We start from the raw sequence: 17,345 nt of genomic DNA on the forward strand, positions 1-17,345 counted from the left end.
GTAGAAACATTAGATTGGGGATGTGCAAACTTGCATCCTGTAGGTCAGCTGTACTTTGTCCTGACTTGTAGACAGTGGCCACACCACACTAAGGTGTGAAACAGGCCAAGGCCATGGATGTACAGAGTTGGGAAGAGTTGTTGCAGCTTGTGTGAAGCGTGTCATGGATGAGTATAGTTGCTTCTAGACCCAAGATGGGTCCCTTTTGAATTGGGTAACAGCAATGAAAATACATTATACCCATAAGGTTAATGTCTGTGTAATCTATTTTAAGAAGCTCTTGCATGGCAAGCTACCTTATCATGTTTACATACAATAAGTTTATCATTGCATGTGTTAAAGAAAGGACTAATGCTGGGTTGTTAGGTCTACCTCCTTAACCTCAATTTTGAGAGCCATTTTTCCTCTGCTAGTTCAGTAGCTGTTCTCTGCGAGCAAGACTAATGCCTGATTCCAGGGAAGGAGATAAGTTTTGTCAGCCAGGGCTGCAGCTCTGAGATATGTTTCTCTTCCAACGTGAAGAAAATGGCTTTTGCTTTTAACTATGAATCTGAACTTTGGTGTCTGGATGAATTTCTAGGACACATGCAAGTACCCTAGAGTGACTCTGTCTCAGCTGCCAGGGCTAACTATCTCCTGGCAGCTTTTGGTGGAGGAGCTGCTCCCCCTTGCAGAGCTCAAAGCCTTGCTCCACTCCCTGCTTTTGTGCAGGGTAAGTGATTGCACAGCAGCTTCCACAAAGCTCTGGGCAAGCTGCTGCTGAAGCCCAACTGCTGAGTGAAAAGCTTGTCCTGCCACTGATATGCTACTGTAGAGTCAGGGGAGTGTGGATAAGCCTGTGCAGAAAGCTTCAATGGAGCACCTAATGAGAAAAGTGCAGGTTTTTTTTTTTTTTTTTTTTTAAATGTAATTTACCAGCTTTTCTCTGCCTGTAGTGTTTGAAACGATTAGACACACAGGGGTCTCTCCAGCTATTGGCACTGGGTTTGCCATTCAACTGGGTGATTGGATCTCCCTGTGTTTTCACAGCTGTCTGCCATCTGGAACTAGCTGCTTGGACTGGGTGCTCCACTTAAGACCTCAGCCTGAAATAAAATCACACACTTGTGAAACATGTGGCAAACAGCAAATAACTGTGTTTGAATAAATTAATTTAGATGAAGGTTTATGAAAGAATAGTTTAGAGACTGTCAAATGTGGAAGAAAGGGATGGATTAATACCATAGGTAGAACATCAAAGTAAGCAGAGCCTCTAATTCTTCACAGTCAGTAGAAATAAATATGATAATTATCAAGAATTAATCTCTCACTAATCCAAAATATTTTTGCAGATGTTTTTCATTAATTGGAAAATAGTTATTGAAATAAATATAGAAATGCTGGTTTTAATTTTATTTATTTATTTATTTGAGATTAATGTGATTAGCTATGACAAATCTCTAAGAAAACAAGGTCCTGTGATTTTGAAGACCATAAGTTTTTTTATACTTATTCCCATTTACAGCATTATTAGTTGAGGGCTGTAAATAAAAAATAAATTGAAATCATTTAAAAATATTTGGGAAGTAGTTGGTGAAGAGAGGAGGTTTAAAAAAAAAAAAAAAAAAAAGGTGTGATAATAATTTCTGTCTAAGATAGCATAGCCTGGTTCCACTTTGTGCCTTTTTCAATTTATTTTCTTATCGTCATGCCTAAAAGCTGTGAAAGCATTTTGGGCACAAAGCCACTGATGTATTCATGAGAGTACCTGTCGGGTACACACTTAGCAACTCCTCCTTTTAGTAATGTTGGAAGATTCAGTAGTTCCAGTCAACATTTTAGCACTTATGATGTAGTAATTAGACTCAAGTGTATACTAAGAAAAGCCATTTTACTTTTACTTGCTCCTAGATCTGACTGGAGATGGCCTAAAAAGGGAAATTTTTGGTTTGGGACATTGCTCAAAACACTGTGTACAAAGTGACGAAGTACGTGAAGTTCCTAGCCTTGAAACATTTGGGCACATGGTTAGTTTTACTTCCTGGAGTCAGGATATTAGGCACATGTATTTGCAAGATTCTGGTCCAAGAATATAGGTAGATATATATAGTTTGATCATGAAGTCTTATCACAGTGTTGTGACTTGCTGTGTACATTGCAGTATTTGAGAATTTAAATCTCTGTTGTAGGACGAGTACTAGTTTCAGTTCTTTTCCAGCTTGTTGCTTTCTCCTTCACTCAATTTTAACAACTGAACTTGGGGAAAATGCCTCATAAATTCAAGCTCCTGTATATTGCCATACTGCAACTAATCAGCAGCCACAGCTGCCTCCTAAAAATTTACACCTAGTCTTTGTGCTTTGAAGGAAAAGCTTGAAAACATTCTAATGCAGCATAAAGTAGAGCTGTAAGGAGTTTTCTACAGATGTTTTCACCAGAAAGTATTGAGTTTAAATTGAGAAAGAAAGAATTAAGAAAGTAAGAAGTCATTGAGGAGTCTAAAATGTATGAAATAAAAACAAACAAACAAAAACTTAGGTGTTTTAAGGGCAGGGGAGAGTTTGACAAATGCTGTTTAAAGACTTCCTTTTCTTCCAGGCTCTAATGTAGATTTTTTTGCACAATTCAGATGATGAATATTTCTATTTCTACTCTTATTTTTTGTAACCAGGACAATCAACATAAAATAAAATCAGTGACCTGTTAAAGCCATAACTGTTATACACTTGCTTCTCTTTGTGGCTGCTTCAGAAGGACACAAATCCAAGATGCCTGTCTGCTGGTCAGCATTGGGAGTTCAAGCAAGATTTGTTCATGTCTTATGAACAAAATTAATTTTAAGTAGTGATACATTACAATTTCAGTGTTTCTAGAGTTGTATATGACATACCATATAAATATGGTTGGACTCGATTGTCATTGTGGATCCCCTCTAACTTGGATATATTATGAATTATACTTGGAATTACCATACAAAAGTAATACCCAATAAGTTTGCCTTTTCACAGTGTCTTAGTTGGCTGCATTGCTCTGGCAGTGCAGTAAAATGGGGGATTGGTTTTCATGGCTACGCAAAACGTCTTCAGTGTTTGTTCTTAATGAATCCATAGCTTGAATTTGCAGACAGCAAAGCAAAGAGCCTTGCAGGCCACTACTAGTATTCTTCGCTGTAATGTTGTCACTCCTATTACAACTCCACTGCCTGTTTTGCTGTACTAGCACAAACTGACAATTTAAGTCTGAGTCCTTACTTCCAAGTGGTAAAGGACATAAATAATTACAGATGTAATTATTTAGTGCTTTGACATGGTCAGGAATGGAGGCAAATCCAGGCCTGACTTCAGGGGTTAGTCAGTGCTTTTGTAGGCTATGCGAATGCAGCCATTCCTACCAGTACAAGTTGTACAATTTGTAGGCTTAGGTGGAAAAGGGCACCTCCTGAAATATAACAAATACTCAAATTACAGGTGAGATTGACTACCCATAATGGTGAGTCTTTCTAAGATGTTTTTACAGCCTCAAGCATGGGCATATGGATCTTTCAAAATGCTGCAGGCAGTGCAGAATTATACTTTCCAGTGCACCAACCCTAAATCATTGATATGGATTTACATGATGTTTAGTTATGTAGAAGTTGTATTTCATAAAATGTTTTGCAAAGGGAATATAAATTCATCATTTTTAATGTAAAATGCAAGTAATCCATGAGCTTGAGGATTGCTAGGGAGAGAACTGCTGGAGGGCTTTGGAGTTTCTGAAGAACTTTAAAATGTTCTAATCCATATGTTTAAGAAAAAAAAAAAAAAAAAAGTTCTTTGGGCTAGCTTTCAAAATTAAAGGAACATGTTCTACAAGTGATGGGGAGAGATGGGAAATTTTGGGTGACAGAGTTGACTAAGAGGATTATGGGGATATTCAAAGAGTGGCTGAGAATTGGTTTGGGATGGAGACAGAGTCATTTTATGAAATGAGTGCGAAATAAAGACGAGGAAGCTGGCAATCATGAAATGTTTCAAATGTAATTAGCAATGCCTGCTAACTAGCAATAACAGGATTAAAACCTTTACATGGTTCAGTCATAAAGCAAGTAGTTCTTAATCCTGTACTTTGACTGACAATGATGGCTTTAAATGAAAGTTTTTCAATGCAGAGACTAGATGCTACAGGTATGTTCACCACTAAAAATATAAATGGCCTGAAAAGGGGGGGGGGGGGGGGGGGGCGAGGATTTCTTTTTTTTTTTTTTTTTTAAGATTTTTTTTAAGATAATTTTATTATTTTAATAAAGAATTATAATTCTGATCTTCAAAAATTGATTATATTGAGCTCACTAGTTAAAGAAGCTGAAATAAAATAGAATCATTTGATCAGGTCAGCTTTTTTGTAATCTTCTGAAAATAATTGCTTATATAAGAAGAGATAGTGAACTGTAAGAAATCACTCCTTACTGAGCAGTGGCCAGTATAGTGGTTTCTATTACCCACACTACCTGTAATTTAGTCTGATATGAATATTTTTAGTTCACTTAAATAGCAGGTGCTTGGCTAAATTATTTTATTTTCAGGGGCTAAGCAATTAATCATGCCTTGTTATTACTTGTATTTGTTCCTTTTATCTCAGGAAAACAAAACAAAATATTTTTACTGTGGAAATATACAATGACAAGAAGTATTTGTCAATATTATTACAGAAGTCTGTTATTTCCAGAGTTCTCTAATCCTTGTTTTCTCTTGGCAATAATGCGGCATCATATGTCAACTATTTTTACTTTGGTTTTGAACTCACTGCAGAGTTTTGAATTTCTGACAAAAAATCATCCCAAGTCACCCTTGATTCACAGGAATCTTGAAAATCATTGCATTGCTCATGGGATGAAAAAAAAATCAGCTTTCTGTCCGTATGCCAGGAATCATGAAGTGGCTACTATTGAATATCAAGAAATGCCATTAGTTTGGGGACTCAAATGGAAATCTATTTCAGGTGGTAATTTAGAAGAGGAGAGAGTAGCAGTAATAACGATAATAATACTTAATTCTCTGGTTAGTGTTTTCCCATAAGTCATTTATCATTGAAGTATGAGAGGATAATAAATGACTAGGCTTTTAAAATTTCTTTGGTGTAAGTAAGTTTACTTAATATTAGCTGTCCCTGAGATTCCATATGTCAGCATACGTTCATGAAATCATGGTACAAGAATTTTGTACTATGTGTTGTTTCTCTTGTGCTGCTAGCTGAATTTTCTAAGCGTGAATCAGGTTTGGTGTGTAATATGGGTATTAGGTTGGCTATGATTAAGCTCTGCATTTGTGGCCATTGCAATTTCACAGTAAATAAAAAAAAAAAAGCAGCCCTGATGTGGTTATAGCTGAAAGAAGAATCTAGTCATAAGCCTTGGCAACACTCACAAAATCAGGAAACTGAGGAATCAAAAGGTTTGCTAGCTGATAGTAGAAAGGTGGTGATACAGCTGAGTGTGCAATTCACCTGAGTGTGCAGAATTACCATGTAATAAGCCATCCTTCATCACTGCATTATTAGTTTTGAGAAAATCATTGACTTTTTTTGTCATCCTTATATTCCTTCCTAGTCATACCTTCTCTTTATATTTCTCTTATTTCAATTCATTGTGGAGCTTAGAGCTTAGTCTCAAAAAATGAGTAAATTTGAAACCCACGTTAGTAGGGGAAGGCTGAGAAAGAGGTGAGAGACAAGGCTGAGAAATATCAGTGGATGTTTCAGAGGAAAAGACATCTGTTCTGTCACTTGAAGGAAAAAGAGAAGTCTGCACTTCAAAGTAAAGTGCATTTTTGTAGCACAATTGAAGTAAAACATTTGTGTATCACAATCAGAAGTTGTGTCAGGAAGTTGAGAGAAGTTAACAGCAGTGTGCAATTTACTTTTGATTTTTTCAGTAAGTTTCCACACCGTGATCTGGTGCAACTTAACATTTATGATGTATGTACTGTGCTGCATCTACTTGCTGAACTGTGTCTAATTTCATGGCTAGAAAGACAGAAGATTTTATTAGATAAATTAGAATTAATGGAAAATTTTTATTCAACTGTTATAAAACTTGCCTCCTGTATGATTCTGAGGAATGTAATAATGTTTCTTAAAGTTAATAAAAACATCTTAACTGGGAAAATAATTTCAAAGGAAGAATTTGGCCTGGCATAACTATTAAAAGTTTGCTTAGTTTGTCCAAATTGATAATAAAAGAAAATACAAAGTCAGAGTCAGAGGAAGCTCATGATGAATTATTCTGTAGTCTGTTCTGAGCCTGAAGAAATTGCATATTGCTTGCTGAACATTAATTTATATCTACCAAAATGTTCTTTTTTTTCTCTACATGCCTCTTACCTCATCCAGATTTATATTTTTGAAAATAACATCTACTATCAGCCTGATGTAAAGAGTAGCTCATTGCGCCTGACATCTTCGGGAAAAGAAGGAATTATTTTTAATGGAATTGCAGACTGGTTATATGAAGGTAAGATGGACAAATATTTAATGTTTATTAAAACAGATGAGAGGTTCTTGTGCAGACACTACAGCACAAATCCATTCATTCCAGAAAATGCTTTCTAAGGTTGCTTTTGCTTCTTTGACTTTTCACTTTCTTGCAAGATTGCCTTTGTATCTGTTCATTCTTTGTATCAACTGGTGTTTTGCATATAACAATATTTGTATGAGAAGGAGGAATTTATTTTTGAATAAATGAATAAAATTATGAATACTAGGAAGTATGAAAAAATGTTTTAGTAATGAAATCTCAATGTGTTGAAAACAGTGGTTTTTTACTACTGACTTCAGTGTGTCTGGCATTCCAAATAGAGCTAGTCAAGTAAAACTAAACACCTGAATGTTTTTCTTATCTAGAATAACTCCATTCATAGCTTTGGAGCTATTCTGGGTTTGTAACAAAGGTAAGGAGTGGAAGGACTCAGTTTGTTGCTTGTATGAACAACAGTATGAACAAAAGAAGAAGACACAGAAGAATCATAGCATAGAATCAGAATTGGTGGTGTTCTTTCTTTCCTGCTGGACATAGCATAGACCTCTTCACATGTACTTGGGTTCATTTTTACCTGTGAACATAGTTAGTGATATGTAGGTCTCATACCTGGCTGATTTTCAGCAAGGCCACAAGCTTGCTGATATTCACAATTCATTCTCTGCTGGTTTTCTGTGTAAAGGGCTTTACCTATTGAGTCAGGGAGCAGAGAAGCATGACCCAGAATGTATGGCTTTGAAGATAGGTCCCAGCTTAATTACAGCTAACCCTAGATACTTCAACCCATTCAGACACTTCAAACCTTTCAGGATCTGATTTGCATCTTGGAGAGTCTCTACTGACATTTTAACATTTTAAGTATTTTTTGTAGGTATGGATCCAGGCCTCTGATCTGGTTAGTATGTTATTCTCAATTAGCTTTCCAGACAAATTCTTAAAATCTGAATACAAAATGCTCACAAAAAAAAAAAAAAAAAAAAAAAAAAAAAAGGTTAAAATATCAAATACATTGCAAAAATATCCAAGTCTTTTCACAAACGGAAGACAGAAGACCTGCACAGGGTGATTTGGTGTTGGTTGGGAGATGCTGTATTAGAATCCCAGGAGTTTGGGTGCTGATTCTATGGCTGTTTCTCTTTTGTTTTTCTTTAATATGAAATACAATGGCAATAAATGTAAGAAAATGCTGCATGGCATTTTAAAGAAGGATTTTAATTTGGCAATCAAATACAAGTTGGATTTTTTTATTAAAAAAAAGGAGATTTTTGATTTTCAAAAAGTTATATTGCAAAAATACCAAAAATATTGAACTGTCTAAGAATTAAAACTGAGCCAAAAAGACAAACTATTGCACTTCAAAAGTTATTACATAAATATAGGATGAGAAGATATGAAGGTACCCAGCTGCCACAGCTCAGAGAAATCAGGTATAATAAAATTTCAGTTACAACAGTTAGTCATCTTTCATGTTTACATTGATGTCAATTAAAGTATTAATTTGAGTAAGGTGGTTGAAATTTGGTATTTTGATATGCCTTGTTATCCAAACATTCATCCAGGACAATGTGAAACTGCTGAAATTGCAACAGATACATTTGAACTAGGCAGAGAAAGAAGGAATCAATGGTAACTGAATGAGCTGGGAACTTTGTGGTAGTTATTGTTATGGACCCTAAGGAGATCTGTTTTTGCAGAGGAACTTCTTCATTCTCATATTGCCCACTGGTGGTCTCCAGATGGTGAAAGACTAGCATTCTTGACCATAAATGACTCTCTGGTGCCAAACATGGTTATTCCCCGGTTTACTGGAGGCCTATATCCAAAAGGAAAGCAGTATCCATACCCTAAGGTAAGATGAGTGAGTGCAGCTCCCATCTCCTGTTTTTTGTTCTGTGATAGTATTCAACCATACAAAAGGAGTATTTCTAGAGAATAACAGAAGCTGAATTGGTTTTCAGGAAATATTAATTATGTTGTTTGTTTTTTTTTTCCAGTAGGCTTGTAACACCTTTTGCTGTAAAGAAACTATTGGGTAAGGAAGCAGCAGACAGACTGATTCATAGCAATTTCATCACTGATGCATGGTAAAATCAATGCACCACTTCTGAGAGAAGAGTAAAATGTTTGAAGAACTGCACAGAAAAATAAATACTGTCACAACTGCATTGGAGTCACACACTGTGTGCAAAGTACAGCACAAATTCTGCTGCAGTTATATAGATCTCACTAAATTATGCTACTATTAATAAATGCAAAAGAGTGGCTTTGGATAAAATAAGCCATAACATTTTTTTTTTTCTGGCCATCAAATTAAAACAAACAAAAATGAAAAACCCATCACTGAGTTTCAGAACAATTAGGGAAAGATTTTTTGATTTGTGTTGGGAAAAGACAGAAGAGCTCAGGCAGGGAAATTGCTTCTCATTTTCTGGGGATTTCCTGATCAGCTGCTTCACTAACCATCATTTCTGTGTTAAGTACCAATGTTGATATTATCTTCCAATTTACCGGTTTGTCCATATTTTGCATGCAATTTCAGAGTGCCTGAGTACCTTTCTGATGGTATATGTAGGTCTGTGTGTGTCAAAGTTTCCTTTGACATTTCAAGGAAAGTTCATTGAGGAATTTAGATAATATTATTGTTACCCTATTCTGCTACCACATTTTGGAGATGAACCTTTGTTCTTAAGGAGTGGAAAGTTAGACTGTAGCAGGTATTATGAAAAAATAGCATGTATAAATATAATGTGTGCTCTGAAATAATACTCTGAAATAAAGAACTAATGGTGTTTGCAGAGGTAGTTGACATGGTTTCATAGATAAAAGCCTTGAGTGACAGAAAAAAGAAAAAAGGAAGGAATATTTTAAAAAATGAGCTTTGTAAACAAGAAATGAGAAATTGCATTTCATTAGCAATTCAACATAAAAGTGATACACTACTATCTCAGTAATCTCATTAATGAAAAAAACATTATTTAATGTCTCAATTTAATGCCAATCTAGCTACACATTAAACACCATTAATTGGCAATGAATTTTGTGGTAGAGCTACATAGATGAAAAAAGTTAGGTCTTTATTATAAAACAAAACCATCAGAGATAACTATGATTAAAAAATAAAATGAAACCCATATGTGTTTGTGAGTACTGAAATACGTAGCTGTGTGTACAAGTCCAAATACCCAGACTGTGTTCTTAAAAAAAAAATAAATAATGAGAAAGGAAGTTTATATTTTGTATAATCTGCATACACCAGAACAAAGTAGGGTTTCAGTTTAGAGGTCTTTCACTTCTGAACAATTTATTATTATTGTTGTTGTTGTTGTTATTATTATTATTACACAATGTCTATGCAATTTAGATTGCTGAGAGGCCGTTCGTTGTAGAGGGAGAAGTGTGAATCTGAGAGTTGTCGGGTAGGACAACTACCTTCAGCTGCTTGAGTCCATTGCATGCTGCAAAGGGTGGTGCTGAGTGGACCTCTGATGGGCAGTCCCATGCCACAGCCACCCAGTTCCACAGCTGGACCAGGCTTCAGTGTTTCATGCCCAGGATCTGGTCATGCCCACTTATACAGGAGATGTACAAACAATGTACAGTTCAAATGATACAAGGAGGTAGCAGTTGTGTAGGAAGGACTTGATCAGTCAGTGGTTTTCTTCCACAGCTTTGCATCTGTATAAGCTGCTTTCATGTGGAGGATGGCTTTGAAAGACCATGTTTCTTTCAGGCAAATTTTAAAGTTTTTATGGATGAAAGTCCAGGAGTCTAGTTAAATCCATTTTCTAATTTTTTCTAAGCACTAGAAAAAATACACATATGCCACTTTCTTCTCCCCCATACCACTCAGAAATAAGTGTACACAGCATTCAGACCATGTACATTTTGAGAAAAGTCCACTTTCTAAAGGAAACATGTGGGTATATTTCAACCAGGCACTCTTGCATTTCTAAATATCCCTGTGAAGAGTATGATATACATCTTTGTAGGTTATTATGATTAAATATGATTACCTTCCCTTTCAATATTAACAACTTGTTTCCATTGAAGCACACACTTGTCATTCCCCCATATCCCAAAGAGACAACGTAGTTGTGTGACTCCTGTGTCTTACGCAAAAAAGAGGCTTGAGTGGCAGATGTAGGACTAGCAGTATATTCTTACCAGCCCTGCAGTGCCTTGGTTTCTGTCGCCAGTCCTTTCTCTTCATCTCAAGAACTGCTTAGTAACAATCTGTGTTACTGGGAGAAGGATGAGTCCTGGCTTCCTATAGATCCTCAGGATTTATCAGGCTCTTCCTGGTGGATATATATCAAACTGCCATTTTATTCTCCTTTAGCAACAAGTGTTTTGTTTCTCTTAGAGCTAGCTTGCCAAAACAACAGGGTCCTGAACAGTACCAAAACCAGAGATTTTCTTCTCAACAAGCCAGGGAAGGAAGTCCTGGGGAAACTGATAATGAAAGAGATGGAGGAAGAGGAGGGATGTTACCTCAAATGGAAGTAGAGTAGCCTTTTGGAAAAAGAGCAATAGGGGTTGGAAAAGGCTTTGCTGCAGGCTGGCTCTGACTGCTCTTTTAGGAGCTGGCTATTCTTGCAGCTGACTTTAAAGAACTGGGTCAAACTACTTTCAGCATTGTTCCCTTGCTCTTCACCAGAAGGTCAAAAGATCTGCCGAAGTAAAAGGGCAGTGAGAGAACGATGCAATTAATACTTCACATTTTTATCTATGTAATTTGTATGGCTGTGATTTTTTATTTTCAGAGCTTTCTCTTTATTGTAAACATACTTTATTATGTTAATGACTGAACCTATTTAGCTGTCACTGATTCAGTGCCACTAAAGCTCCTATTTTTATTTATTCTTTTCAAAGGCAGGTCAAACAAACCCAACAGTCAAGCTCTTTGTAGTTAATCTGTACGGACCAGCACATACACTGGAACTGATGCCACCTGACAGCTTTAAATCAAGGTATTTAATTTCATTGTTTAGGGGAATTTGGGTTTGATTTAACGTGACTCAGGCTAATTGTTGCCTTTTTACTTCAGCACAACACTTACCTGAAATACACTTGATCTCTGTTCTCGTGACTGGACGTAATGATGGTGAAATAAAATACAAATGTATTGGATTGATGCTCCTCTTAGAAAACTCAGGGACCTAGGATTTGCTCACTTCTGATGCTGAAGCTTAAATTCTCTTGAAATATATGAAATTAGGAATCTGAAGATATTGCCAAAGGCTCTGAATGCTGCCCTGGTTCTGAGCTTGTTATGGCATTTGCCTTTACTTGCTGCATGACATCTTGTTGCTTTCAGTTTGTGAAGTGGAATTGCAAAATGTAGAATTGTACCACAGAACACATAATCAGGATGTTCTGTCATTTAGAGAGGAATATTCTGAAATTTTAAAGTCTGGTAGATTATGGAAAGTTTAGTTTCACCCTACAACTGACGGATGCAGGGAGGTGGTAGAGGGTGAGATGCAATGCCACCAGGTAGACTATAAGAAAGCTTATGCTATGCCTGTGCTTGATAGTAGGGTCATCAGAAGAAACTGAGCTTCAGAGCACTTATAAAGAGGTCTGTCTGTAAATGGTAACTCTCCTGCTAAAGTAACTATCTCAAACTGAGCTCCTGGTTACCTGTCCTCATTTGAGATCCCTTGAAACTTTTCTTTAAGGGCAAAAAATTTCATCCTTTCCCTTAAGCACATTCCAATTTGTAGAATTGCAAACATCTTGATGAAATTCCCATAGTGGTTTCAGTGCACATGCTAATGATCTTCTAGCCCTAACCTGTTATACAATAGCAATAATCCAAGAGGTGCTACAGTCCAGGTACAGCTGAGATCTAAGGGCAGGAGAAGTACCACTTCCTCTCTTCTCTCCGGGCATTGGGGCATTTTCAGGTGGAGAAGAAAAAGAAATAAGAAAGATAGTCCATCATGAAAATGAGTCGTCAACGCTAGCTAAAAACAAAACAAAACGGAACAACAACAACAAAAAACCCACAATTCTGTATGTTGTTGTTCTTGTAGTTCCTAAAAAAAAAAAAAAAAAAAAAAAAAAAAAAAAAAAAAAAAAGAGAGATTTTACAGTAACTGTTCCCAAAACAATCAGGATGGTAATGGTGGTTCCTGATTCACAACGATTGCCACCAGTTTTAAGGTGGTTTAGTTTTCTTCTGCACAAACTGAGGCATCCAAACAGTGCAGGAATAATACAGTAGTGAATTATGTCTTGCAATTATTTATGTCAGCTAGAATGCTTACTGATTGTGCTAGTAAAAGGAACTATTTTGAGTGCACTGTGCATTTTGAAGTATTTTCTTTCTGTTGACGCACTACTGCTGCAGAATAAAATCTCCTGCTGTTTGCTAACACCTCATTAATTAAAGTGCTAGTATAAGATTTGAAAGAGATTCTCTGCTACCAAGGTTAGCCTCTTCACTCTCTTAAACAGCATTAAAATGGTACTTTAAATGTCAGAAGATATGAAGTGAAATGAGAAAGCAGTATGTAAATCCCCAAGGAAAAAATAATCTTGAAAATATTATGGTTTCACTTTACATTTTTCAGATTCATTCTTGCTCTCTAACGCATTGAAAATAAAAGTAAAATTTAAAAAAAAAAAAGTAAAAATTAATTAAAAAAATTAAAAAAGTAAAATTAATATTGATATCTTAAAACCTTTTTTGCATCTTGAAATTGAACACTATCTCAGTTTGTGGAATTTCTGGTGTGAGCCTGAAAGGGCATCTTCACCAGAGTTTTGAGTCCTTGATAAAGGTATTGCAGCAGTTTAATTTAAATAATACTCATATTCTCTGCTCTCTCTGATATGCTCCTTTAAATTTCAGGATAGCTGCTTTGTCAGAAGGCTCAGTAAAACTATTTAAACCTGGAAAAAATGAGTTGCATCTTCATTTTAGCAATCTAGGTATAATTCCTGTTCTATAAAATTTAGAAAAATAGGTGCAAGCTATTATTATACTGCCAGTTTTGCATTTTGGCTCTGGATTTGAGTAACTCTTGATCACAAGTGACCTCCATCAGGTCATCACAGCATATACATGTATGCCAGTATGAGGAGTGACCTTTGAACAGACCTTTCTAAAGTGGAAATCTTTGGACTCCATAATGGTTGGGAGAATTTTTTGAAGTATTAGCTTTTTAAATGAAAGTAGTAACTACTTTCAGTGGTCTTTTTTTTTTTTTTTTCTTTTTTTCTTTTTTTTCTCCCTCACTGCCTTTCTAATAAATTCATTGTAGAGTCATTAGGAAGTAAGCAATAGGAGCTTTTCAGAATCAAATGGAAGAGAACACTATCATTATTAGCTTTGTGGATCTTTCAGGGTAGACACATTTTGGAAACACATAATGCACGAATCACCACCAACTGCTATTGTGAGGCAGTTATACTACAACTCAGAGAAACAACACAAATGGGGGCTTCTGTTATTTAAAACCTTAAAAAGTAACAGATCTGTCCAAACTGTGGCAAAATTTTAAATTTATTCCTTTAAGTTTTATTTTGTGGAGAAATTTATTCAACTGTGCACTTATAATATCACAAAAAGGTTGTCAGCCTTTCTTTTAACATATGGTTGTATTCTGTGCAATTTCAGTTATCCCTCTGGTATTTCTATTCCATGTGTACAATTATGTTATATTTTCTTCAGTAGCAAACATGATTTTGTACTGCATTAGTGCTAGAAAGCCAATATAGAAATGAAGTGAAATTTGTGTGTCTTCATACACCACTAGCTCCTGAAGTTCCAGTTGGACAGATAATACTTTCTGCAACAAATCTTGAAAAAAAAACACTCTGGTGTGCAAGAGGTCAGTTCAAACCACTGTAATTTAGGACACCTGAAGAATCTTAGTAACTGATGATATTTAGATAAAAGGTTGATAATATGATATTAAGAAATTATATAGGATGATTTTTCAAACCCCATGCTAGATTTTAGACCCATTGAGAAGAAAAATATGTTTCTTTTTACAAAGTGTAAATCACTAATACAGAGAAAACATGAAATACCACATTAAAGAAGGTATTTGATTTACTGGATTACAACTGTGCCTCCACACATGATGAGAAGATTTCTCTGCTAGAACTGTGCATTGGCTCTCAAAAGTCTCAGCGTGGAGGTCATCCACTGTTTACTTTCGTTGTTCTCAGCCACTGTGAGCAAACTGCATTGGCTCTGCAGTATTCCCTGACACTGCTGACCATGACATTTTAAAAGGCACTTTAAGAAATTAAGTTAGTCCTTTTTATTATTTTTTCCAGTAAAGTTTCAAAGCCTAAAAATATGGTAGATGATTCTGATTCCATATATTCCATTTTGAAAGAGACTGTAATATACAGTCAGACCCTTTGGATTTTGTATGACAAATTTCGAATATTTTAATTGATTTTTAATTACTATTTTATAATGGAATTTTATACACTTAATAAATTGGGCTTACATAAATAACAGTCTTCCAACCCTCACTGTTTTTTTCTTTTTTTTTTTTCTGTATTTATGCATTTCTAAATCTACAAAATTATTTGTGTATTTATGTACTTCTAATAGAAATCAGCTTATGAATCCCTAAAGGTTTTTATATTTCTGCCAGCCTTGCTATTGAAAAGAAAGCTTATTTGATTCTGACTTCAGGTGGGAAAGATGGAATGGGGCAATTTGTTATTAAAAAACAAAACAAAACAGGGTTTTGTTTTCACTTTTTCTTAGATATGCTGTCTAGTCACTTCTTTCAAAATTCTTTCCCTCCTTTCTTCCGTAGCAATAGCAATACCTACCTCACAAGGTTAATGTAAAGGATTAATTCACTACCATACCTTTTAGCAAATGGCTCTAATATATTCAGCCAAAGGCTGCAAGATAAAAGTATATTCACAGGCTTTTTTTATTGAAGCTTTCCCATGCAGTGCCAAGGTATTTATTGATTATTCCATTTCCTGTTCAGTGGAAAGAAATGCAAGCTCTGTACATGAGGCGGAACAAGACCCACCACTTACAAGTGAAACAACACATGTTGAGCACTCTTGAGTGATGCTAAATGTTTTAGCAAACTGCTCAGCTATCTCCCTAGAACTGTGATTATCTCAGTTGAGATAATAAAAATAAATGAAAAATGTTCTATAAGAAAAATGATTAAAAAAAAAATAAAATAATTGGGACTTCAATTTTGGCAAATGCTGATAAACACTTTTGATATCTAACTTGCTTTTTATCAGTACTGAAAAATGAGTCCAGATTTCACCACGTTACGAGTCTTCAAAAAAAATTTAATGGTCATACGGTAAGGAAAAGCATTTGCTTTCTCAGCAGCTACAGTTGGAGATTTTTCTCTCACTGAATAAACTCCATTCCCTTCAGTCCCCAAGAGGTCACCTGTCTTGGTGCTGCAGCACCTCCATGGCACTTGTGAGATGTTCCAGCTCCTCCTTTTGCACTGGCTGTATACATTCTATGTTCCTGTTTCCTAAGGGAAAGCTGTATTTTCTTTAGATTGCTGGTCTGATCTGATTGCCTTAGGCTAATTTGAAGCCAAGCAACAGATTTTGATATAAAATGTGGAATTTTATATCTGTTTATAAAATAGGAATATCTCTCAGTCTGGTCAAGGACTTTTGAAGCTCTTGTTTTTATGCATCGCCTGATTAAACCCAACTTGCAATAAAGTGAGTCCTGTACAACCTCCATCATTACTGACTGATCAGTCTGACTTGAGATATGCTCCTGAAGAGGAATGAAAGTTGTGCTTTGAACGTGCAAAGTACTGTAAAGCACCTAGTTAAATGGTTTCAGACTGAGGATCTAGTGTAGTTTTTATTTCATGATTTGCTTCAGTCCTTTGTCCTGAAAGCATAGTCTCTTTAAAGTGATGTTGTGAAGAAAATGTATATGTACAAATGCAGAGGATCTAGATCTGGTAATCCCTGTCCATTTGTGTATTTGGGCCTGGAGGGAAAGAGAGAGAGCTTATTTTCATTACTAGAACAATAGATTAGTTGAAAACAACCTAATAAGTTTGGAGATACAGACAGATAGCAGCTTCCTCAGAACTAAGATAGGTTTTGTCCTGAAGGCTTCTCTGTTTCTATTCAACTGTAGCAGTCAGTCTAATAAAACATACTATTTTTTGCTACAGAGTTTAACAAGGTTATATCTACTGATGGGCAACAACACCACTGCTTTGTATGTGTATGCACACTGTGTTTATGAAACAAGTTAAGTGGAAATTTGTGAATTATAAAGGAATATTACCTGGAGGCAGTATTTAAGTTCAGTAGGATGTGTTTTGTTACATATATATATACACCGTACTACACTCCTGATAAACCAAGTCCGAATTTATTGACATTTGAACACATTTGTATGCACAGTTGATGAGAGGGGAGAAAAAAAAAAAGAAAAAGATTTTTTAAATGATCTTTTGCTTTCACTTCAGTGATCATGGAGTTTATGTAAGTGATGGAAGATGATGTTATGGTTTGATTTAGACAATTAATTACTATATCAACTGCATTCTGAATGATTAAATCTCCTGTTTCCTTCCCTCCTTGCAGACTTTTTTGAATGGAACAGCTCAGGCTCTGTTTTGTAAAATTTGGTTCTGGGATAATTCAGGCACTGGGGTCAGTGGATGCTGTTTACCTTGTGGATGCTGTCAGTGGTACTGAAGTACAGGGAGAGAAAGGCAGTTCTTAAAATACATGAAAATATCTGTTTTGAACATATCATTTTGGCTGTCTTCAGGCTTCTGTACGCAGTGTCACAGGCCTTATGTCGTGTGACTGCAGAGGGGGAAGGAGGCAGATACTTCATACCATTAGCCCC

General features: G+C 35.8%; 1 protein-coding gene across 2 annotated transcripts in view; it reads left to right on the forward strand.

The window, feature by feature from the left end:
- The window catches only part of DPP10 (dipeptidyl peptidase like 10), a 252,548-nt gene that overhangs the window by 200,772 nt on the left and 34,431 nt on the right, over positions 1-17,345 (forward strand). For both annotated transcript variants that reach the window (XM_082764039.1, XM_082764038.1), the window contains exons 8-10: positions 6,349-6,469; positions 8,188-8,342; positions 11,366-11,463. In XM_082764039.1, the coding sequence (XP_082620165.1) occupies positions 6,349-6,469; positions 8,188-8,342; positions 11,366-11,463 (374 nt within the window). The remainder of the gene's footprint in view (positions 1-6,348; positions 6,470-8,187; positions 8,343-11,365; positions 11,464-17,345) is intronic.

Source organism: Aythya marila (genome assembly GCF_965140915.1).
Source record: "Aythya marila genome assembly, chromosome: 6".
Taxonomy (NCBI): Eukaryota; Metazoa; Chordata; class Aves; order Anseriformes; family Anatidae; genus Aythya; species Aythya marila.